Source organism: Ailuropoda melanoleuca, chromosome 17 (assembly GCF_002007445.2).
Source record: "Ailuropoda melanoleuca isolate Jingjing chromosome 17, ASM200744v2, whole genome shotgun sequence".
Lineage (NCBI taxonomy): Eukaryota > Metazoa > Chordata > Mammalia > Carnivora > Ursidae > Ailuropoda > Ailuropoda melanoleuca.
Genome location: NC_048234.1, coordinates 345,292 through 368,198, shown reverse-complemented (window position 1 = coordinate 368,198; position 22,907 = coordinate 345,292). Strand labels below are relative to the sequence as shown.

At 61.1% G+C, this 22,907-nt stretch overlaps 2 protein-coding genes across 5 annotated transcripts in view; both read right to left on the bottom strand.

Moving 5' to 3' along the window:
• The window catches only part of SPNS2 (sphingolipid transporter 2), a 32,162-nt gene extending 30,547 nt beyond the window's left edge, over positions 1-1,615 (bottom strand). The window contains exon 1 of the mRNA XM_034647261.1: positions 1,591-1,615. Within this exon, the coding sequence (XP_034503152.1) occupies positions 1,591-1,615 (25 nt within the window). The remainder of the gene's footprint in view (positions 1-1,590) is intronic.
• Positions 1,616-6,125: 4,510 nt separating this feature from the next.
• Positions 6,126-22,907, bottom strand: part of SPNS3 (sphingolipid transporter 3 (putative)) — a 36,114-nt gene continuing 19,332 nt past the window's right edge. For 3 of the 4 annotated variants that reach the window (XM_011236942.2, XM_011236941.2, XM_034646688.1), the window contains exons 9-12: positions 13,726-13,791; positions 8,917-9,015; positions 8,646-8,817; positions 6,126-7,789 (exon numbers count right to left, since the gene is read on the bottom strand). In XM_011236942.2, the coding sequence (XP_011235244.1) occupies positions 7,716-7,789; positions 8,646-8,817; positions 8,917-9,015; positions 13,726-13,791 (411 nt within the window). In that variant the 3' untranslated portion in view covers positions 6,126-7,715. The remainder of the gene's footprint in view (positions 7,790-8,645; positions 8,818-8,916; positions 9,016-13,725; positions 13,792-22,907) is intronic. The other variant, XM_011236944.2, reaches the window with a different exon arrangement.

Genomic DNA, 22,907 nt, shown 5'->3' with positions numbered 1-22,907 from the left:
CGGGGGCAGGAGCCGGGGCTCCCCCACTCCCCCGCGCGCAGGAGCTCCGGGCGCGCGCGGGGAGGGCCCGGCCCAGCGCGCGCGGCGGCCAGGGGAGAGGCGAGAGGGTCTCGGGCGCGTGGGCGGGGCGCCTGCGGGCGAGCTGCTCGCCCGCCCTGGTTGAACGGGCCTGGGGAGAGCCTAGAAGCGTGACCGGTGGGGGATTTTTTTTTTTTTTAAAGATTTTATTTTTATTTATTTGACAGAGATANGAGACAGCCAGTGAGAGAGGGAACACAAGCAGGGGGAGTGGGAGAGGAAGAAGCAGGCTCCCAGCAGAAGAGCCTGATGTGGGGCTCGATCCCATAACGCCGGGATCACGCCCTGAGCTGAAGGCAGATGCTTAACCGCTGTGCCACCCAGGCGCCCCCGGTGGGGGATTTTGACCCAGGCCTCAGCCAGGCGAGGGCCACTACATTGCCCACCGCCCCAGGGAAACCCAGATCCAGCTCCTGACCTCTCCCATTTCTGTGTGCGCGCCGAGACCCTACCCGGGCCCCACTGAGAGGCAGCCCCGGCAGGGAGAGCCGGGCTCCCCTGCGGCCTCCCCAGCTTCAGACTTCCAGCTGTGCGCCAGGGAAGGGACAAAGCCCAGAAAGGAAGACCCTGGGCGGACCCGTAGCCCTCTCTAGGTCTCTGTGTGTCTCCCGGGGTAGAGAGGAGGACAGATTCAGTCTGGAAGTCTGAGACGTCACCACCCGATATGGAGGAGGACGCGTCCTGTCTCCCCAGGACCGTGGTCCAGTAACTTCTGTGTTCAGGGCCACAGCCCATCTCAGAGGAGCTGTGGTTCAGTGTCCCACCCCCAAACGCACCCCCTTCATCTGTCTGAGACTTGGACTGAAATTAAATCTCATACAAAGTGCTGAGGACAGAATGTTAGCACTACACGGAGCCGGGAGAACCGGAAGTACCCCATGTCTCATGGCCAGTCCTGGGGTCAGGAAAAGACCCCACCACAGACATGCAGCCAGCTGGTGGCAGAGCCCGTGCTGAGCCGGGGCTGTGACACCACCCGCCTGGGTCGGGAGCTCAGTTCCCACTGCAGGCTGTTCTGGACCCCAAGTCCACAGACAGGTGCATCCCACAGAAGTGTGGGCCACAGTGAGTCATGGCATAGCCAACGGTGATGCGGCACGAGGCACCTGCCTGCTGCAGGCAGAGTTAATCCCCAGGCTGGTGTTTCTTGGCGCCTTTCGAGGTGTATTTTAACTTCTGCAAGGTGACTAAAAATACGCTTCGGTGTGTTGGGTATGGATGACTGTCACGGGAGGGCCAGGAAACAGACCATTCTGAAAGTTCCTTGCTGCCTCTTCCCAGCTTGAAGCTGGATCCGGGAAATTCTGCTGGGCGCCCTGGGACGACAGGCGCTCAACAGGGCAGCACAGACCTAGGAGCTCCGTGGGGCTGGGGCTGGGCCCTGGCAATGCCCCTCATCCCTGTGGGGTGGTGCCAGCTAGGGGACAGTGCCCAGCTGTGGGGCTGCATCCAGCTGTGAAGGAGAAACAACCATGGCTCAAAGCCCAACCCCAAGATCCCCTTTCCACTCACCAAAATTCCTTCTCCTTTCAGCCATAGCCCTGCCCAGGGAGACAATTTTAGCTCTTGACCAGAAAGGGGAGCAGTCTCTTCCCAGGACCCAGTAGGCCCAGAGCAGGGGAAGAGGTCAGAATTCTGAGCCTTTCAAATGTGGGCCTTCTCTGAGCAGCTTTTCTTGCTATGTGGGGTTTTCTGGGATTTTAACTCAAAGGCACTCTCTAGAGCAAGACTCTAGATGGAAACTGGGCCACTGAGGGCAGGACGATGGGGAGGACAAGAGCGCTTTCTGACCCTGTGGCCCTGGGAAAGTCTCAGTGATCTCCTGAGAGCCTCTGACAGTATCACAGGACCATCAGCTGTAGGACGTGTAAGGCCCTGACCTCCATCTCACTAGTGGAAAACTGAGGCCCAGGGAAGAGAAGGAATGTGCCCAAGGTCACACACCTGGTAAACAATGGGACTTGGACTAATCCCAGGTATGCCTGCCCCTGAGGCAATGTGTCATCTGCTGCCCCATGATGCTGCTCTGAGCTCCCGCTAAGACACAGCTTCTCAGCAGCCCCAGAAGGGCGAGGCTGATGTCAGCGATGGCTAAAGGCCTTCCATGTGTGTGTGCGACGCTTAGACTTTTCAGAGCCTTTAACCTGAGGGTGTACACCGTGAGTCTCCTGGGAGGAGGTATGGGCTGCTGTGTCCCCATGTGTGCTTGACCACAGAACGTCTTTGCAGGGCACTCTCAGAAACACCAGCTTCCCCCGGCTGGTAACTGGGAGCCCAGTCCCCTCTGTCCGTCCCCCAGGGCTCAGGCCTGTCTCTTCCCTTCTCGTGGGGCACACTCACCCTCGGCAGGCGCTCAGCAATCATCCACGTGCCCTGGATACCCCACCCTCCATCTCTAGATGTGGCCTCATCTCTACATGCCCCCCAGATCTCCCACAGCTCCCTAAACTCCATGCAATCAGAACCGAGCTCATCATCCCTCCCTTAAACCTGCCCCACCCTGGTACCACTTATCTCTTGCCCAATAGCACCGTCATCCTCACCGTCGTGGAGCTGGACACCTGAAGCCACCAGGGACGCCTTCTCCCTCAACAATCACATCTGGGGCCTGTCCGCTTTTTCTCTTGAAAATCCCAGTGTCCCGTTGCTCACTGACTCAGCTCAACCCTCTCCATGGCTTACCATTTTTAAACTCAACGCCACCCGCCCCAACATCCCTGTCTTTTCTCTGTGTTTCTTGCCAATAAACTTTCTGGATCACACACATGACCCCATCACCACCTTGCACACAAGCTTTCCACGGCTCCCCACTGCGCATAGCATAAAAACATCCAAGTTCCTTAACACCATCTCCAAAACCCATCAGAACCCTTCCCAACCCATGCCAATCTCCAGCCTCAGACCCTACTGGCCGGCTCTCAAACATACACTCCACCTCTAAAAACAGAGCTCCCTGAACTCACGGATAGGATACTTTCCGGAGCGTGGAGGCGTAACAGGAATGGGGGGTATGTGGGCATAGTTTCTGCTGTCCCCGAAATACAGTGCTGTTCAGGACCACGGAGAGCGTCACGGGAAGCCCCCTCCCCCTGCCCTTAGTCCTGCTCTGCCTAGGGGTCTACCCAGCTCACTCCTCCCACTTTCCCTCAAACCCCCAGCGGAGACGGTGACTTCCTCCAGGCAGCCCTCCTTGACCCACCTGGAAAGTTGTCATTTCCTCCTCTGGGCTGCTTGAGTTACCTGTGTGTGCTTCCCTCACACCAAACTCATTGTGTTGATGATGTGTGAACATAAATAAACTACCCCCCCACTCCAGCTCCAGCTGTAAGCCTGGGGGGGCCGGGGGGGCCCATACCCTGTCTGATTCATCTGCACGGCCCAGTGCAAAGGAGGTGCTCGGGAATGTTTGTTGATTGAATGAGTAAATGACATTTAGCAGGTGTACAGGATTCGGATCATAGATCTTGCTCTGAGTGACTCAGACGCCCGCCAGATTCCTCTCCTGGCCCCCCTGGAAAAGGCGTTTCCTCCCTGACGGACCCCGCCCTCCATTAGCGTCCACGTGCCGTTCGTCCCCACCCTGCGGTTACCTTTCCCACAGGTCAGCGCCCGGCACCGGGGAGACGTCGCCCCTCTCCGCCCCTGCTGTTGCCAAGCAGGGGACTCATCAGGGCCCCTCCACCCCGCGCCCGGGCCTGCCTCCCACGTTCTGCTTGGAAAGCTCCGTCCCTGCCTCTCTCTCCTGCTCAGAACAGATGGCTCCAAGTCCTCACTAACACAGACGTCCCCGTTCTGTCATTTGAACATTTTAACGCTTTCTAAATTATAGAAGCTTCAGCCTCCTTTGATCATGGACTCAGACCACCAGAAACAAAGAATCCCTTGAAGGACACCGAGCCCGGCTTCTTCCCGGTCCTGCCAAGAGGCTGCATTGGAGAGAGGACCCGTGGCTGCCCAAGATCATTAGAAGACACCATCTTTGTTTGTGTTTGTTTTCCTTTCACTGCTGTTTTGTTTGGACATTCAAAGTCCACCCCCTTCCCGGCAGCACCCTGGTTTCCTGGGCTTAACGGAGTTAGAAATCGAGGAATGGCCATCGGATCCAACTGGACGCTCTTACCCCGGGCTTTAAATATTGAGTAGGGTGGCAAGAAAACAGGGAAAATCGTCTGGCACTTTGGGGAAGGCCCCCAATAAGACGGCCCAGGAGCCCTGACCCCCCAATCTGGATTGTTCCCATCAGTTCTGCGACCTCCTACTATGCTTCCAACAACTCCCGCTCTGGCCCCAGATGGCCCCTCAGTGTCTTCTGCACACAGCCCTCCAACCCTGAGAGCCACGCGGGAGGAGCAGACGTAGTCCCGTACCTCCGTGTGGGTAAAGCTTAGAGCCAGTGGCCTCCTGCCAGCTGTGTCTCTGGAGGCCGCATTCAACCCAACACTTCACATTCCCACTCAGACATGGAGGAAGTATGGGCCCTCCAGGGAGTGAAGCAGACAGAACAGTGTCTGGTGTTGCAGGGGGATAAGCCAGGGTTGGGGTGACCGTCTCGAGGCCCGTGCTCCACCCTCCCAGCCTGAGGTCGGGATGGAAGAGTGGACCTACCACCACACCCTCCCATGCTCGCACGAGGACGCAGAGCTGAGCACGATGACAGACACACACCCGAGAGCCATGATGACACCCGGAGCTGGGAGGCTCGTGCTGTCTGGGACGAGCGGCGAACACGCGGAGGGAGTGGGTCAGGCTTGAGGGCCCGGGCCTGCTGAGCGGTGCATTCCCCACAAACGAGGCTACACGCGCCTCAAGGCCTCTGCGGTTGCTCAGAACTGTCCTTAAGGCCAGACAGGTGTGCTCGATTGACCACGCCCTGCTCGGCCTGAGAGGCTGGGCTCTCAGGGACCCACACCTGTGGCCCCAGGGCGGCGAGGCCTGAGTGACTGCCCCGTGACACAAGAGTGGTGGGAGTGTGGGCACAGCTGCAGAGCCCGCCAGCCCAGGCGCCTGCCCGGCCCCCAGACTTTAGATGAGAACACCCTGTAAACTCCTAGCTGGGCATTCTGTCCAGCTCAGTCCTAGCAGGCCCACCCTATCCAGCCCAGCGACCCAAATCCCTCGATATACTGCGTCAGAAAACCCTGGGTTCAGGATTCGAGCCGTAGTCCCTCTACAGCTGAAGCCCCCGGTCTCTCCTGCCTCCTCTCCCGCCCCCAGAGCACACACACCTTGCAAGATCACAGAAGCCCTCTGCCCCACCCCTGCACCGCTGCCGCTGTCCTCTCCAGGGGGAGTGCCCTTCCCCCACACCCTCTCCTACTGTTTGCCAGCTCCCCCCACCATCTGTGCAGAGGGTCCTGGGGTACAGAAGCCCTTCCTCTGCCCACAGGTGTGCTCACTTGGCCTGGTGCTTCCCTGCCCTGTGTTGGGCTGTGAGGTCCACTGGCGGGGCTGGAGTCAGAGCCACTGCCCCCCCCACCTGTTTCTGGAACTCGCACGAGGAGGTTTTCAATCTTGCTCCCCCGCCGCTGGACTCTGGGGTGGGGCAGGCAGAGTGGCCATTCTGACTCTTGGGAAGCCCTCTCCCATTTTCTGGGAACTGAGCCTCTCAGGGGTGCTTTCCAGGGGTGCAGGGAGGACGGTTGAGACCCTAGATGGGGCTTCCGTGGGCCCGTACCCAGCCTGTGGGAATCACACAATGGGGGCTGGAAAAGCCACAGTCAAGGCCCTCTTAACACACAGCCAGACGTCTGAGCTGCAGGAAGTGGCCCAGGTCACACAGCCGGTGATGCCAAGCGGATCTGTGGCATCCTGGCCCCCCGGCCCCAGACTGGGCGTTTCCTTCTCGGGAGAAACCAAGAGTGATCATGGGACTTACATGTTTGGTCTTCATCCTAAAACCCTTGGAATTCCCTAAACACTGAGAGACCTAAAGGTGCCTTTTGTTTCTTAATGAGGTGGCATTTGGACCCCACCTACGGGGTGGGGGCTGGAGGCCAGAACTCCCAGTCCCACCCCCTGATCTCTGGGGACGGATGACCGGCTAGAGGTTGAATCAATCACCAAAAGCCAATGGTTTAATCAATGGTGTCTAAGTAATGAAGCGTCCATAAAAGCCAAAAAGAATCGGGTGAGCATGTGGGGGTGCTGGCGGAGTGGGGCTCCTGGAGGGGGCAGGGCAGCCCTGCCCCGCCCCACACCTTGCCCTGGGCCTCTCTTCCACCTGCTGTTCCTGAGTTGTGTCCTTTTATTATAAACCGGTTATCTAATGAGTAAATGAGTTTCCTGAGCTCTGTGAGCCGCTCTATCTCGTTAACAGAACCTGAGGACGGGACATGGGAGCCTCTGATTCATAGCCGGTCTGTTAGAAGCACAGCTGAAGACGTGCACCTGTGCTTGGCCTGTCCAGTGGGCAGGGCCGGGGGCGAGCCGTCTTGTAGGACTGAACCCTTACCCCGTGGACTTTGACCTTACGTCCGGGTACACAGGGTCAGAAACGAGTGGAGGGTAGGAGAAAACTGCTTAGAGATGTGGGAACCCTGCGTACACTGTAACTGGGTGCAGGTCCCTTACCAAATAGGCTTTTCCTTATAAGTTCAGGGGCAGCCCGTTCTATGAGCTCCAAGGGTCAGATTGCAGGTGGAGGGGCTGGTCAGCCTAGGGGTGGCCACTCCTGAGGAAGGGCTGGGAAGGGGGGGCAGGCGTGCGCTGAGCTGGAGGGTCCATTCCTGGAGCCTGTCCATCCAGCAGTGGGGGCAGAGAGGCAGGGACGGGGCAAGCAAGGGTCAGGAGGTGAGCGAGAGCCTGGTGCCTGGGAGGCAGGCCCTGCTGGCCAGGCACCAGGGGTGGAGGAGAGAAGCTCGTGCTCACCGGGCAGAAAGGACATGCCTCCCCACGGCTGCCTGCCTGGAAGCTGCTGGTCTCCTGCCGCGCCCATTTGCTCTGAGCCCAGCGGCAAGTGGGAGTCCCGCAGAGCCAGCCCTCCCCACGCGCTGTGCCGGGGTTGGTGCATGACCGGCAGGTGGGGGGCTGGGGTGCGAGCCCCCCAGCGTGGTTCCAGGGCAGCTGACTCGGGGTGGGGTCTGACGTTCCTCCTCCGGGCGCTTGAAGCCACATCAGCACCAGAGTGGAAACCGCCCTCCGAGGCTAGCGGATGGCCCCCACCTTCGGTTCAGAGGGTGCCTCGGGCAAAGGGGTGTCCTCTGCCCTCCTGACCTGAAAAGTGAGGGGTCCAGGTGGGGAGTAGCCCTGCTCCCTGGACCGGGCTGCCCTCCCCCGCACCCCGCCCCCACTCCCAGCAGAGACACCTGGAGGCTCTAACAGGGTTGTAAACGGCCTGAATCCACGGGCCACACTTGAATCAGGGCCCACGGCAGCCAGGCGGGGGGCCCCAGGCTGGAGCGGCCTCGTGCGGGGAGAGGCACGGGCCCAGGCCTCCTGCAGACAGCGCTGACAGCTCAATCCCCAGCCCGGCCGCGGGCCCTGCCAGCTCCCCGGCTGGGAGCGAAGCTGTGGCAGGTGCAGCTCGGCCGGGGTCCCGGAGCCACAGCCAAAGGGGGACAGAGGCGCTGGTGCTGGGGGGACCGGCAGGCGTGGTGCAAGCAGGGTGAACGGGACCTGCTCGCTGGGGCGCGGGGGCCTCAGGGGTTCTCTGCGGCGACACCGGTGCCGGAAAGCAGGGCTCGGCGCTCCGTGTCCTTGCTGTCGGGGGTCCCTGCAGGAGAAACAAGGCTCAGCCGGCCCCAGAGGAGGCAGAAGGGCCTTGGGACCAGCCTGGGGCAAGTCTGTCAGGAAACCCCGTCACTTCTGCTTTCAGAATGAACTCCACATGCAACCCCTTCTCCCCACCTTCAAGGCCACCCCCAGGGTCAGCCCCACTGCTTCCCCTGGTGATGCAGGGCCCCCTGTGCCCCCTGCTTCCATGCTGACCCCCCCAGGCTGTTCTCCACACAGCAACCACAGTTGGGCTTCCGCACTATAAATAAAACACCTTGGGGCCTCTCTGCAGGAAACGACACAGTGGCTCCGTCTCGAAGTGAAGGCCACGGTCCCTACGAGGCCCCCAGCCGCCTGCTCCGGCCTCATCCCTACCACCGTCACCCCTGCTCCTGCTCCAGCCACACTGGCCTCCCTGCCGGGCCTCAGACACAGCAGCACATTCTCACCTCAGGGCCTTTGCACGAGCTGTCTGCAGGGAGCCCCTTCCCCCAGATAGCGGCATGGCTCACTGCCTCACCTCCTCCCAACCCCTGCCCCAATGTCACCTGTGCAGAGAGGACCTTTAGGGCAACCCTTTCCACGACGGCGAACTGCGCCTGCGGGTTCCCATCCCCCACTGGCCTACTTTACGCCTCTCTTGCACGTTCGCCGTCTTCGCTCTTCCTGTCTGTTTCTTGTCTGTCTCTAGCTTCTAGAGCGTCTGGTGTTCACCCCCCTGCGTGGGGCGCGTAGCGGGGACGTAAGGACCACTTCTAAATGAGCGAGCAGACCAGCCGGCTCCGGGGTGGCCTGTGCTCCTTGCTCCTGTGGGGCTCCCCCCCAGGCCCGGCAGGGGTGTGAGGGTGGGGTACCTGTGCCAGGCTGCCGGGCCAGGGCCTGGTCCCTCTCCAGCCGCAGCGCGGTCAGCAGGAAGCAGCCGCCCCCCAGGGCGATGACGAAGGCACAGCACAGGAAGCTCTGCTGAAGGCTGAGGAAGGACTGCAGGTAGGAGTCAGGACGGCCGGCCCTCAGGGTGCCAGAGATCTGCGGGGAGAGGCTGCGTCTGCCAGGCCCGCCGGCCAGCCTGCAGGCCTTGGCACACGCAGTTCCCCCTGCCCCACCCCACCGGGGAGTCGCCCTTACGAGTCCAGTGACGTAAGGGCTGCCGGCGTCTCCCAGGACGTGGCCCACCGTGATCTGAAGTGCCTCTGCTGTGCCCCGGCACCGGGGCAGGACCACGGACTGCAAGACACAGGAGCAGCGGGGCAGCTCGCCAAGCAAGGGCAGGCGTGGGCGCCCCCCATCCCGCCTCCTGCTCCCCCTGCCGGGGACCCTCCGGGAGCTGAGGAAGGCTGGCCAAGCCAGTGGGACGGAAGGGGGTCAGCGATGCCCCCCACTGGAGCGTCAGGCCCCTCCGAGGGGTGGGGGTGCCACGGCCCGGATGAGGGCCCCCCTCCCAAGGGCTTGCTCTGGGACTGGCATGGCTGCGACACCAAGGACGGGGCATCCCAGCTCAGGGCGAGGGGTGGGAGTGCAGGCCAGCACGGGCGTGCATGGGCGCCCGGGCTCGGGGCACAGAGGCCTGGGCCCTTCTCTTGGGAAGTTCAAGCCCCACTGGGCAGAGACCAAAGGTGGCCTCGCTGGAGAGGCCCACACAACCCCTGGAAGAGGGTAGGAATTCTGCAGTCAGAGTGTCTGGGTTCCAATCCCAGACCCCCCACTCACGAGCCGTGTGACTTCAGTGTCCACATCCCCAAACAGGGCTAAGTGCGGGACCTACTGGAGGGCTGTGTTCATTACCATTCTTCATGGGGACGGCAGATCGAAAGAATGCCCTATGACCCTGGGAGGCAGAATACTTCCAGACATTTCTGCCCGGCAAGGCTTCCCCACTCTGGTCCAGCCAGAGCACCCCTACTTGTCTTTCAGGACTGACCTTCCCAGTGTTCGGGTGCCTGTCCTCAGCTCCCACAGGCCTTGTGTGCACCCCAACTGAACACGCACCCCCCACACTGGAAGGTTCCTCCTTTGTCCTCCCGCTACCCCACAGTGTCTGGGCAAAAAAGCCCTTGTCGAGGGAAATCACCTCGAGCTCCCTGGAGCACAGCGGGGCACTGGGATCAGGGGGAGACTAGGTGAAAGTCTGCCAAGCAGACAAGTCCGGTAGAACCCAGCCAGAAACCAGGGTGGCAGCAGGGGAGGGGTTCAAGCAGAGGCCACACAGTCCCAAGGTCCCCCAGAGCCCAATCCCCAAGACCTAGGTGTCCTGGACACAGACGACAGGCGGAGAGAGAGGGACGGGCATTCTGGGGGGGGAGGGACAGAGTGATCAGAGGTGGAGGCAGGAGCCCAGCACCTGGGGGGCACAAGACAGGCAGGTGGGACTATGCAGCAGGAGTCCCTCCCTGGGTGATGACAGGGGGCCCGGGTCAGACACTGCGCCACTCTGTCCAGGTGGCGAGAGAAGCTGGACCTGCCCCCTCACTGGGACCTGCCAACAGGCCAGAAAAGGAGCCGAGCACGGCTTTGCACCGGCCCCTCGAGCCTCCTTCTTGCCCCATAATTACGTGATTATGCACTGCTGTTTCTGGAGGTGGGCCCTGGAGAAGTCCATGCCGGCTGCTTGGACCCTCAGAGTCGGGTCCCTTCCATGGCCCCAGGAAGGGCTGGGCCCAGACCGGCCCCTGCTGCCAGAGGCAGGAGAGGTGGGTGCCCTACCTGTTCTGTCCTGTTGCCTCCATATAGCCTGGAGGGGGGTGGGCAAAGCTGGTAATTTTAGAAGTTAGAGGCTTTGGGTTCCTAAAACCGCAGGCCCACTCTGTTCTGAGACAAAGCACCTCTATTTCTGACTGTTCTTTCTCAGAAGAGCCGGTCCCTTTATAGCCTGGGGAGTAGCCTGGGCCAACCAAGGGCCTGCAGAACGTCAGAGCGGCAACCACCAGGTACGAACTCGCTGGCAGCCTGCCTCCTGCACTCCCCACTCAGCTGGGGAGGGTGGGACCGACGGGTGGGCAGAGCAGGGAAGCACTGGGACTACTAGGGCCCAGGTAGAACAGGAGGGTGGTAGCCTCAGGGGGGCGGGGGGAAATCCAAGGAGGAGGACCCCAGAGGACAGACCTGACCCGGGGCAGCTGGTGAGTTCCACTTCCTCCTGCTGGCGCTGGGCAGGCTGGCTGCAGGCCACCCTCGGGGGGCCCAGACACACAGGGGGCTTGTGAGGGAGCTGGAGACGCCATCAGTCAGGGCACGCAGGGGGCGCAGGGAGCTCAGCCTGCGGGGCATGATCCCAGCCTTCCGGGGAGCAGGACCCTCCAAGGCCTTCCGGGCGAGGAGGGAGTGCTGGAGGTGGGCCTGGGGGGGCCTTGGCTGTGTGGGAGCCAGACCCTCTTCCTCACTGAGACTTCGGAAGGCAGGGGTTCTTGGGTTCAGGGAGTGAGCCTCCCGTCAGAGGGTATGGGATCAAGGACAGACTGTGCCGTCAGAGCCTGCAGGGGGTTCGCGGACTGGGGAGCTGGGTCACGGTGCTAGACCAGTGTTCTCCCCGGGCACTCTGAGGCCGTCCGTACCAGGACCACGTGGGAAGTTCTGAGGAAGGACCATCCTTGGCCGCCCGCATAGACCCACTGGACCACACTCTGAGGACAAAGAGCCTGGAAGCAGAATCTGCCTCGAGCCCCCACACCTGGTTCCTACGCTCACGGGGGTTCAAGAGCACCCGGACCAGACAAGTCCTGCAGTCTCCTCCCCGGGAGGGGCTGGGTTCTCCTTGTGGATCAGAGGGCTGGGGAGAATGGTGTCCCTCGCGGACTGATGGGGGGCGTGGAGCCGTCACCTCTGACCCCTCGGGAACATGCACGATGCAGGTAGCTGGCTGGGCCGCGGGGCCTCCTGCGCCCCTGTGCACGCTCCCTGCCCGGATCCCACCCCGGCTACACCCCTCTCCATGCTCCTGCCCTCCCTGCCCCTGGGGCTGCTCCTGCCTCACTGGTGGCAACACCAGCTTCCAGGGACCCTCTGAGGCTCCAGCTACCACCCGCCCCCTCCCGCACACGGCTTCTTGCGCTCCGGGCCTCCGTCACCTCCCACGCCTGCCCCTCCACGGACACACCCTGTCCCCCACAGCCTGGCCCCCACCTGCTCCCCCCGGAGCCTCCCCACTTTCTCTGTGGGACGACTGAGCTCCAAGGATGCAAGGACTGGTCCAGCACCAACCACCAAAGGGTCTAAAGGCAATCTTTCATGAGGGGCTTCCAGAAGGGGGTAGGGGGACAGAAAGCCTTCCCGGGATGGAGAGACTTGCTGCCTCCAAGCCAGGGGGACCCCAGGGAGTGCTTGGTCGGCCAGACCGCAGCTGGCACAGTCCCCTGGGCAGCTCCAGACAGCTCCCCAGCAGAGCCAGATGGGTCAAACCACGGCTGGCTGGCCCTGTCCCCCCACCCCGCGCCTGCCCTCTTGCCCCCAGCACACACACAGCCTTACAAAGGTTCTGCCAGGTTAATCATTCTTGCAAACACAGACACTGGGGCGGACACGGGCGCCGTCCTCGCATATCTGTGGGGCTGCCGTGTGGAAAGGGGACAGCGCTGTGGGGGGGGGAAGCAGCAGGGGCGGGTTTCAGCCCCACCTGGACGCCCCAGAGGCTGGGGTGGGGGGGCATCTAAAAGTGGGCAACCCCAGGGAAGACGTTTGCCAGCACGTTCCTGCCTACTGAGGGCTCTCCTACAGGCCACCTGGCTCACCCTGCCAGGCCGGTTACCATCACTCCTTTTTATAGACAAGGAAACTGAGGCCCAAGGCCATTCATCGGGTCTGTGGCCGAGTCTGGGCAGGAGCCCAGGTCCTCTGTCTGGAGGGAGGGAGGAGCACAAAAGACCCACCAGCCCTGCAGCTGGTACACCCCGGGAATCAAAGGGCAGCACTGTCTACACCCGCTGAGCCTGGGCCATGGGGTGGGGGGCAGAACGTCTAGGCAGGGAGTGAGCACCCCATCAATGGCAGTATTCGAGCAGGCCTCAATGGCCCTTTCAAACTCAGCTTTGCGGGTGCAAGAGTCCTTTGGGAGGCAGGAGATGAGAAGGTGGAGAGCCCTGTGAGGAGCCCCAGCTGGCACCCTCATCATTTCACACCCACAGTAACCCACGAGTATTTCACCCCACTGTCCACATGGGGAAACTGAGGCCTGGAGACGCAGAGCGACTTGCCCACGTCACACGCAGCCAGGGAGTGGCAGAAGCAGGGCTGAAGTCCAGGTCTGTCTCCTGCATCTGGGGCCAGGCCCTGGCCCCGGTCACCTCAGGATGGCTGTCAGCCCATCGCTGGGCTCCCTGGCTCCCCTATGCTCGGGGCTGGACGATGCCAGCCTTCCAGGAGGCAGGAGGAGGCCCGTGGGGGTCCCTGGGTCTGGGGTCCTGTGTTACCCACAAGAGCACAGCTCACTAGTGTTCAAAGTCCTCTCCTGACCTCTCCTAGAGGGAGGCAGGGAGGCTGGATGGACAGTGTGAGGCCCGGGGTGGGCCAGCACTGGGCCTCCTTACAGCCTGAGCCGACCCCTTGCCTGGCAGCCTGGACCCACCAGGTTCAGTGGCGTTAACCTGAAGCCCCACTTCCCTGTCCACACCCCGAGCCCAGGCCAAAGAGCCTGCTTGCTGAGAAGTGTAGTCAAGAAAGAGGGAGGGCTTGAACACGGAGCCCGGGCTCCTGTCCTGGCTCAGTGCTTTGGTATGCTGTGTGACCTCGGTCACCTGCCCTCTCTGACCCTCCATCTGCCCGTCGGCAAAATGGAGGTGATGGTCAGACGGTATGTCTGAGAGTATGAGGAAGGCCTGGTCCAAGGTAACTGTCCCAGGACCGTGGTCCCCTACCCCACGGCCTCTGAAGCCCCTCCCAGCCCTGAGCCAGCCAGACCCCAGCTCCCTCCCCTCAAGAGGCCCCAGGACCAGCGCCCACACCTACCAGCAGGATGTCAGCAACCACGGCCCAGTTGCAGGACAGAAGCAGCTCCCCCAGGGCCAGGAACACCTGTGGACAAGGACCCCAGTCACCGACCCCTCCCTGCATTGTGTCTTCCTGCCTGCAGAGAGAAAGGGGCCATCGAGATGTGTTGGGGTAGGTGAGGCCTGAACCGTTTCTTCAGTTCCAGCAGCCTTGAGGGTGGGAGACATTCCCGTCTGGGAGGGCTGGCAGCCGTGACCCAGAGGAGAGGGCCAGGCCCCCAGGTTCGGGCCTTGAGGTCCCTCCTGGGGCCAAGGAGGAGGGAGACAGGACTTCCAGGCCCCCTGCCCTGGCACCTGTGTGGCTGGCGGAACCTTGGGTGCCCTCCCCACCCCTGCCCCAGTGTCTGCTGGTGACTAGGGGCCACCGTGGACCCGTCTCGCCCAGCTCCCTGAACCCCCTGCCTCATGCCAGGGGATTAGGACAATCCTCATTCCACTCACTCAGGAAGAGCTTAATGAAGCAGCAAGAAGGGGAGAAAGTCATTTCTCAGAGCTTCCAAGAGCTTATTGCTGGGGTGGAATTAGTCGTTCCTTGAGTCACGGGGCTGTGCCCGGACAGCCTGGGCTCTGGCTCCCGAAGGCCTGCAAACACCCCGCAAGGAGGAAATGAAGGAGAACCACCAGCATGCCTCCCACGCACCACGCACGTCCACGCTCGCCACCGTCCACCCTCTGGGCCACCTCTGTGGGCGAGGGTCATGACACCCACCTCCCAGGCCCGCACACCAAGCCACTTTCTGCAGCAGCCCTCACCCCTGCTGCGGGCCCAATGCAAGGTGAGGCCGGCAGAGGGGAGTCAGAGCGAAGCCCAGGATGAGGAGGGCCTTGCGTGGAGGTGGCTCTAAGCAGAGCCCCGAAGGAGGGGCAGGACCCGGCTGGGCCCAAGGAGCCCCCAGGAGGCCAGAAGCTGGAATATGGACCCCTGTGCTGGGGGGCAGTGGTGTCAGCTCCCCCCGTGCGACCTGCCCCTCACCCTCCACCCAGACTGGGGAATGCGGCAGGCAGGCCGGGGCTGGGCACCCACGGGGCGGGGTCTCAGGCGGGGCCACGCAGGCTGCAGACCCGCATTCCAGCCTGACAGGGTCTGCCAACCCGGCCTCCCGCCTCCCGAGGCCACATGAAAGCCGGGCTGGCTCTCACCGCCCTCCCCGCCTGGCCGCCTTCACTTCCTCCTCCACCTGGACAGCCGTGGGTCACCCCTCACACCCCGTACCCTGGGCGGCAGTGGGTTGTCTCTCCCCTGCTCCCCACACCCACAGGACATACTGAAATACACCTTTTCCTTCCTCCAGCTGGAGCGGGGTGGATCCCGACCCCAAAATAGAGCCGGCAGAGGCAGGCCGCAGCCGCAAGCCGCCGGGGATGCCAGGTTTCCCGAGACACACCTGGAAACCACCGCCACCCATGCACGCGCGGCCTCGCGGGGTGAAGGCCGGGCTGGGAGCTGCCTCCTGGCCCTGTAATTAGAGGCTCCCGAGGCGCCAGGAGGGCTCTCCCACAAAGGGGCGGCCGCGGCCCCGCCTGCCTTGCCAGGCGACCCTGGGGAGGTCACCGCCCTGTGGGCCTTGGCTGCGCCGACCCGGATGGCGCTGGGCCAGGTGCTCCGCAGGCCGCGTGCAAACCGGGTCTCGGAGCTCAGGGGCCCCATGGCCAACTCAGACTCCAGTGAACACCCCAACCGAAAGGGCCCCTGTTTGGGGCCGAGTCACCACAAGGAATGCAGGACTGTTCAGAGCCCCTGCTCCCTGGACGCCCCACCCTGCAGCCCCAGGCACCTCCTGGGCGCCCTCCTGTGCCCAGAGGGCCACAGGCGCCTCTCCCCAGCCTTCCGAGCTCTGTCTCTCCTGTTCGCCACGTCGCTGCGCTCACCCAGTGTGGCCGCACCAGCCAGGACAGACCCCGCACAAGCTGCCCTAGCAGCCGCCTAGTCTCTGGGAAAGCCTGCTACACCCGGTCACAGGAGCCGGACATGGGCTGGGGGCTCCTACGTGTTTGCTGTCCATTCTGCATCCTAACGTCGCTCAGATCTGCGCCCTCCTCTCGTCTGCGCTGCTGGCCTGGTCCAGGCCTCCCCTCTCCTCCTCAGCAGGCTCCTAGGCCCCGCCATGCCTGCCAACACCAGCCCCCAAAAGGACTTCCAAAAGGGAAATCTGACTCTGCCCTTGTCCCCTTAGCGCCTGTGCAGGCTTCCCCGCACCCTGACTTAGTTCCCTGGCGAGAGGGCCTGGGAACGCTGCCTGGAGCCTGAGAACCGTGGAGCCCCTCAGCCCCTGGCCTTTTCCACTTCAGACCCAAGAGGATTTCCCCCTCGAGCTGGGGCAGTGATGATGAACTTCCCTGGCCTTAGTCACCCCGGCCAGAGACACACGCTCACACTCGTACACGCCCACTGTGACTCACACACGTGCTCACATACACCGCAGCCACACAAGCATGCAGACTCGTGCGTGTGCAAGACCTCACACGGATGCACACTCCCGTGTTTGCACACGGATGTGGACACTGGTAACCTGGGACACAGACCACTCACAGCACAAGAACATGCACGCGCACCCAGCCGGGATGACCTTCACGGCATGACCACGTGCGGCGTATACCGGCCAGGCAGGCAGCGGGGCACATGCTGGTAGAGGCCTGCCGGTGAACGAGTGTGCACACACTCACCTTGCACGCACCTCTCCTCGTGCACACACAGTGGGCTTGGGGAGGGAGCAGGAGGGAAGGCAGAGCACCTGCCCCCGGGGGGGGGGGGGGGCTCAGCCCNGCTGGTCTTCCAGCCGTGAGTGAGCTCTGAACTGCAGGGATGGGATCCTAGGCCTCGCCAGGAAGGGGGAAGGTGAACATCCCCCACGGGCTCCGGAGACCAGAGACGAGCTCAGACCCGATCCCCCACCCCCCGTCCTCGGATCAACTCCATGCCCCATGTGGCTAAGCCGGTCAGGACAGGCCCCAGGCACACACTGGCCGCCAGCAAGCTGCCATGCCGGCTGGCACACTTGGCCCCTGGGCCTGCCAACCGGTAATTGCAGGGACTGGCTTCAGGGCACGAGGGCATCGCTCGGTTCCCGGGGGCTGGCAGTAGCCCGACAGCCTGGTAGGCAGGCAGGTGGGGAGCGAGGCAGTGAGGAGGCTGAGTTCTGCCATCCTCCCGGAAAACTCAGCAGACTGCGGCCTCTCTGGGTGGGCTTTGCCGCCCATGCGAGAAGAGACACCTGCTGGATCCTGGCAGGGAGGCATGGCCCTCAGAGGAAGGGCAGGTGGTCCCTCCTGGTCCCTCCGAGGCAGGCCCTGGCAGGGTGGTTACCCCAGTTCAAGATGCCAGAGAAACAGAAGCCCCCTGAGGACCAAGTTGTAGGAGAGCCCCCCTCCCGTGCTGGGGCACTTGCCCAGCCTAGCTGTCTGGGCCACCCCAGGGGCCAGAGAATCCTTAGCTGACCCAGGCCAAAGCTGTGGTAGGCACACATTCCTGGCTGACCCTGCCAGCGTCCTCCGAGTCCCCCAGGGGCAGTCGGCTGGACAGACACTCCCATCCCTCGTCCTTGCTCAGGGCTGAGGAGGGTGGCGTCCCCTCCCAGAGGTAAAGGCCCTGATGACCGCTGAGCTGGCTCTCCTGGGGTGGGCAGGGACTCAGAGTCAGGATCGAGTCCGGGCTGCAAGGGGCCTTACGCACCATCTGGGGCAACTCCCGTGTGCAGATGGAGGGTTGGACTGCATCACAGACTTCCCTTCCCCCCAAAAGTAAAAAATAGAAAAAAATTGTTTTTCACCAAAGAACAAAACCTAATGAGACAAGCATTACATATTGGTAGCCAAGGGAAGAGAGAGACAATTCTGGAGTATAGAACTCCTCAGCTCACCCTCCCCAACGCCCCCACAGCTGCAGGGAAGTAAACTGAGTCGGGGTCTGCTGTTCCCACTCCTCAATGGGAACCCGTGGGGAGGTTGCTGGGGAGAAATGGGGTGAACAGTGACCCCGATATGGATTCCACTCGAGGCGAGAGGGGCTGACCGGGAAGGTAAGGAGGAGGACACTGTGCGCACCAGAGCTTTACCAACCCCCCAGCAGACGGCAGGGCCCAGGGCTCCAACAAGGGCTCCTCACTGCCTGACCGGAGCCCCGGCGCAGCCTCTCCGAGGGGAGAATGGGCCCAGGGAAGGCTGGGAGAGCCACCTCGTGCTGTCAAAACAAGTTTAGCATCGGAACAGAGCTGCCCATGTCCAGTCTCGGCGCAGAGGACGGAGAGGAACGAGAAGGGCAGGGAAGACCGGGCCTCCCTTATCAATAGAGCCAGCCAGCGCCTTCCCAGCCTGCACGCTTGAAGGCGTGAGCTGCTGGAAGACAGAGGCCCATGTGGCAAGAACTGGCCGCCGGGAAACACCGATGCACAAGGGTTTGAGGGCTGCCAATGGCCACCCGGTGAGCTCGGAAGTGCATCCCCGCCTCGTCGGGCCTTCAGATGACACTGAGACCCTAGGCCAACACCACCTCAGCCTGGGAGAGACCGTGAAGTGGGGGGTCCAGCCAGGCCCAGAAGCTGTGAGTCGGCCCATGTGTGTTGTGCTAAACTGCTCAGAGTGGGGCGATTTGTTACGCAACACGAGACAACTAACATGCTGGCTGAGCCACTGAATTTCAGGAGTAATGAAGCCTTCAGGTGTCCAGCTGGGAAAAATGAGTCAACTTTCAGGATTTTTTAAACATTACGCTAACTCGGGGCACCTGGGTGGCTCAGCAGGTTAAGCATCCGACTCTCGATTTCATTTCAGGTCCTGATCTCATGGGTCGTGAGATCGAGCCCCGAGCGGGGCTCCATGCTCGGTGGGAGTCTGCCTGGATATTCTCTCCCTCTGCCCCTTCCCCCACTCATGCTCGCTCGCTCTCTCTTGCTCTCAAATAAATAAAATCTTTGAAAAAAAACCCAAAAAACATTAGGCTAGCTTTATCCTCCATAGCAATATTTGATGCCAAAAACAACAGAAGAAATGCAGAGCAAGAGGGAAGGAAATTAATCCAAGAGTATTAGACCCAGTTAGATGTTGTTCAAGGGAAGAGTCTAAGAGAAACAGCCTCACGGACGAACGGACCAAAGGAGCAGACTCTCTAAATACAAACTTCTTCGCCCCAGAACCCACCCCGGGAGGAGCTGAACTCGAACAAAGTCCAGGAGTGGAGGTGGGCAGGCATTGAGCCCATTCAACCTGGGACTCCCCCAAATAGCTGTGAGCTTGGACCGTGGGGACTGTCATCCAGCAAAAGTGAAAATAAGCACATAACATGAACCGGGAGCCTTGGGAGAGAAGATGGGAGGTGGACGAGAAGGCAGGTGGTCTCTTTCAAAGCTGGGATTCACCAGTAAGTCCAAAATCTTAACATTAAATTGAACTTAAACAATCCCTTTTACTTTGCTTCAATTTCTTCAGGTAAATTCATATAAATTACCTGAACGTATGATTCAATGTATAGGAAATATCCAGAATGAACAAATCCGTAAGGACGGAAAGTGGATTAGTAGTTACCCAGGGTTGGGGTGGGGTGGCTTGGGGAGACCGGCAGGGACTGATGAACAGATATGAAACTTCCTTCTGGGGTGGTAAAAATGTTCCAAAATTGATGTGGTGATGATGGCACAACTCTGAATATACTAAGAGCCAATGAATTGGATGCTTTGAAGGAGCGAATGGTATGGGCCGTCAATTACATCTCAATAAATCTGGTTTTAAAATTACAACACTATATGACTTCAGTTCAATAAAAATATTTATGGAAATACAAGCTGGCGTCCATCTAGAGACTCATATGGAATGATGGCCACCTAATTAACAAAAGCAGAAACAAACAGGCCCAGATGCTGAGAGTGGCCAATTCTGAGGATAAGAACGTGGACAATTGTTACTTTCCTTGTTGTGATTTTCCGCTTTGGCTTTTGTGTTTTGAGTTTCCCGCAAAGGAAGATACGCATGTGCTAGCGTGTGGCGGGCTGAACTGTGCGCCCCAGTCCGGACTTCGCCGTGGAACGGGCCGTGGAGCGCTCAAAGTCCGGCCGTGGCCCTCCCGCTCTGTGCACGTGCACTCCTGGCGACCCTGCTCAGCCTCGCGGCTTCCCCTGGCCGCCAAGACCTCTCTCCGGAGCTTCAGACTCCAATCTCGACGTCTCCAGCTAATGTCTGAAAGGCATCTCGAGTCATACACGTCTAAATCGGGTTCTTAATCCCGCTCCCTTCTAAACAAAGCTCGGCACCTCCCTCAATGTCCCAGATCTGTATAGGGCAACACTGCCTCCAATGGCTCCCCGAAACCCGGGGTCACCCCGGCTCCTGCCCCCTCCCTGCCCCGACACCCAATGCGTTAGGAAATCCCGTAGATTCTACTTGCAAACCACAGCCAGCATCCGACCACTTCTCCACACGTCCTCCACCCCACCCGGCCCACACCACAACCAGCTCGTGCCCGTCTTACTGGAAAGCCTCCTCACCGGTCTCCCTCTTTCTGACTTTGTCCTTTCCTATTCTGTCGTCAACACGGCCGCCACAGAGACCCTGTCAGGTCACGAGGAAGACAGTGGCCACCAAGTGATCATGCGTCTTGGTGCCCACACCCTGCCTAGCCACGGGGACCTGGCCGGCCTGCTCCTTGTTACAAGACATGGCGGCAGCAGAGCCATTCCTGGCCTGGGCCTCGGGAGCCATGGGAGCCCCCAGCGGCGCTTTCCTGGAGCGTGGCCCTGAGACTGCCAGGTGGGAAGGCATTCAGCACAGCAGAGGGTGCGTCCCCTCAGAGGAGAACGCGGGAGTCCCCGCCCACAGACAGACATGAAGGAGGCCAGCGTGGACGTTCCAGCCAGCCCCACCTTCCAGGTCCAGACAGCCACGTGAGGGAGCACAGGTGGAACCCGCCAACCCACTGCATCATAAGAAATAACAAAGCACTGTTTGGGGGTGATTTGTTGCACAGCAAGAGATCACTGATACAAAACCATGAGTCAGATCAGTTCATGTCTGTGCTAGAGATCCTGCAGGGATTTCCCACTTCTCTCAAACTTGAAGCCATGGTCATTCTGTGGACAGGGCTCTCCACCCATGGCCATTGCTTCTGACCTTACGTCCTCTGCTCTTCCCCTTCTCACCCCGTTCCAACCACATTTCCTTAAGCACACTGGCCATGCTTTCCCCCAGCCCCTCTTCACCAGCTGCTCCCTCCCCACCGCACCCCAGTATCCACCCGGCTCCGTCCCTCGCTCCGTTACGGAAGTGTCACCATCTCGGCAAGGTCTCGCTGACCACCTGGCCCGGCCCCAGTCCCTCCTCTTGCCCCCTTTCCCTGCTCTGCTATTCTCCACAGAACACGTTCCCACCTAACGTACCATTTATTTTACGTGTTTAGTTTATTATATGTATTTCTCCCTGTTTTGTTCGGTGCTGGATCCCCAGAGCACGAAACGGTGCCTGGCACACAGGAGGTGCTCCGGAAGTGTGCGGTGAGTGAGTGAACATTTCTGCTCATTCCCAGCCACCTCGCGCTGCTGGGCTCTGCACCTTGAGGCCCTCGGGGCCCAGCAGGGGTTTGAGGGTGAAGACCCCACTCCAAGGGTTCTGCTTGTGAGGGCCGAAGAAGCCCCCTGGGGGTGGTCCACACCTGTGGGGCTTCGTGGCTGCGTGCCCAGACTCCTCCCCCACTGCTGGACGTCAAGGACCCAGAGCATGGTGGAAGAGGAGCCCGGACTGTATTTACCCAAAACAGCCACTGAATCTCTCCACCTGCTCGTTCAAAAGCCCCATCAAAAGACAATCTCCCCTCGATTCTGACCAAGCAGTTGTGACTCGAGTGAAACACAGAAATCGCCAAAAGTGACGCGTGTAACCTTCAAGAGCAGGTCACAAAAGGCAACACGACGTCACCGAGCCCTCTCGGGACGCTAGTCCTTGGGGGCCGGCCACCATGTTGTGAGGAAGCCCCAGCCATGTGGGGAGGCCACGGGCAGCTATTCCGGCCCCACGCCCCATCCTGCCCAGTTAACCTCAAGCCGAAAAGAGATAAGTTATCCCCACCCCCAACCCACCCAAACAGCAAACGCATGAGCAAAACAACCGTTTCTGTTGTTTTAAACCACTGAGTTTCGTCAGGTGCCCGCAGTAACTAGAACAGGCGTGGGAGTTCGGTGAGGTCCTCAGGGAAACCGAGAGGCAAGGACTAGCAGCCCACGTTAGAGACTCGGGGCTCAGCAAGGCCAAGCTCTTGGCCCGGCTCACACAGCCGGCAGTGCAGAGCAGGAATGACGGACGTCCCCACCTTCCCCGGCCCTCCACGCACGTGCACACCAATCCCCTGACTCCTGCCCCCATCTGGACTGCAAAGCCCACCTGAGGGGGTGCTTGACATGCCACCACGTCCTCCGGCCGCCGGGCTGGCGATGGTGGTGCCGCAGCCGTGGGCCCCGAGTATAACCCCCTTCTCCGCTGAAGGGCAGTAGCTCTGGGAAGGAGGCCAAGGAAGGGGGTGTGAGCCAAGACCTGCTGTGCGTGTCTGGATCCTAATTAACAGCTGAGAAGCCCACGTCCCCTGCCAAGCAGGCCGGAAGGAGGGGCGAGATGGGAGGCTCTCTGCCCGGGGGCGGCTACGGGCACGGCCCCCCGGGAGGGCCCCAGACCAGACTTGGTGAGCTCAGGGAACCTCGTTGCCAGGAAACATACAGCACAACGTGGCCCCACTTCAGGAAACGTGGGGCAGGTGCACAATGCTGCCCCCAACGCCTCCTCGCCGTGCAGCGGGTCAGATGCTCTCCTCAGCCGCAGACACGTGTGTGCACATGCATGCCACATGGCTGCCTGACACACACGTGTGCACGCTCATGCACAGACCCGTATGTGAAATAGCACACACAGACACACGCGGACACACCGCGCACATACAGAATCACGCACACACACAGGCAATCCACGCTCGGCACGACCGCGTAGGCACAGAGATGCATACACACAAGACCACGCGTGTGCACACGTGTACCTACAGACGTAAGGATATTCACCCTACAGTGCACGCTCACACGCGCCCACGGGCCTGCGTTTCCAGGCGCCCTCCCAAGACGCCCGATCCCTCTCCCCCGACGGTCAGAGACAGTGCGGGAAGAACTGGTTTGGGTGCTG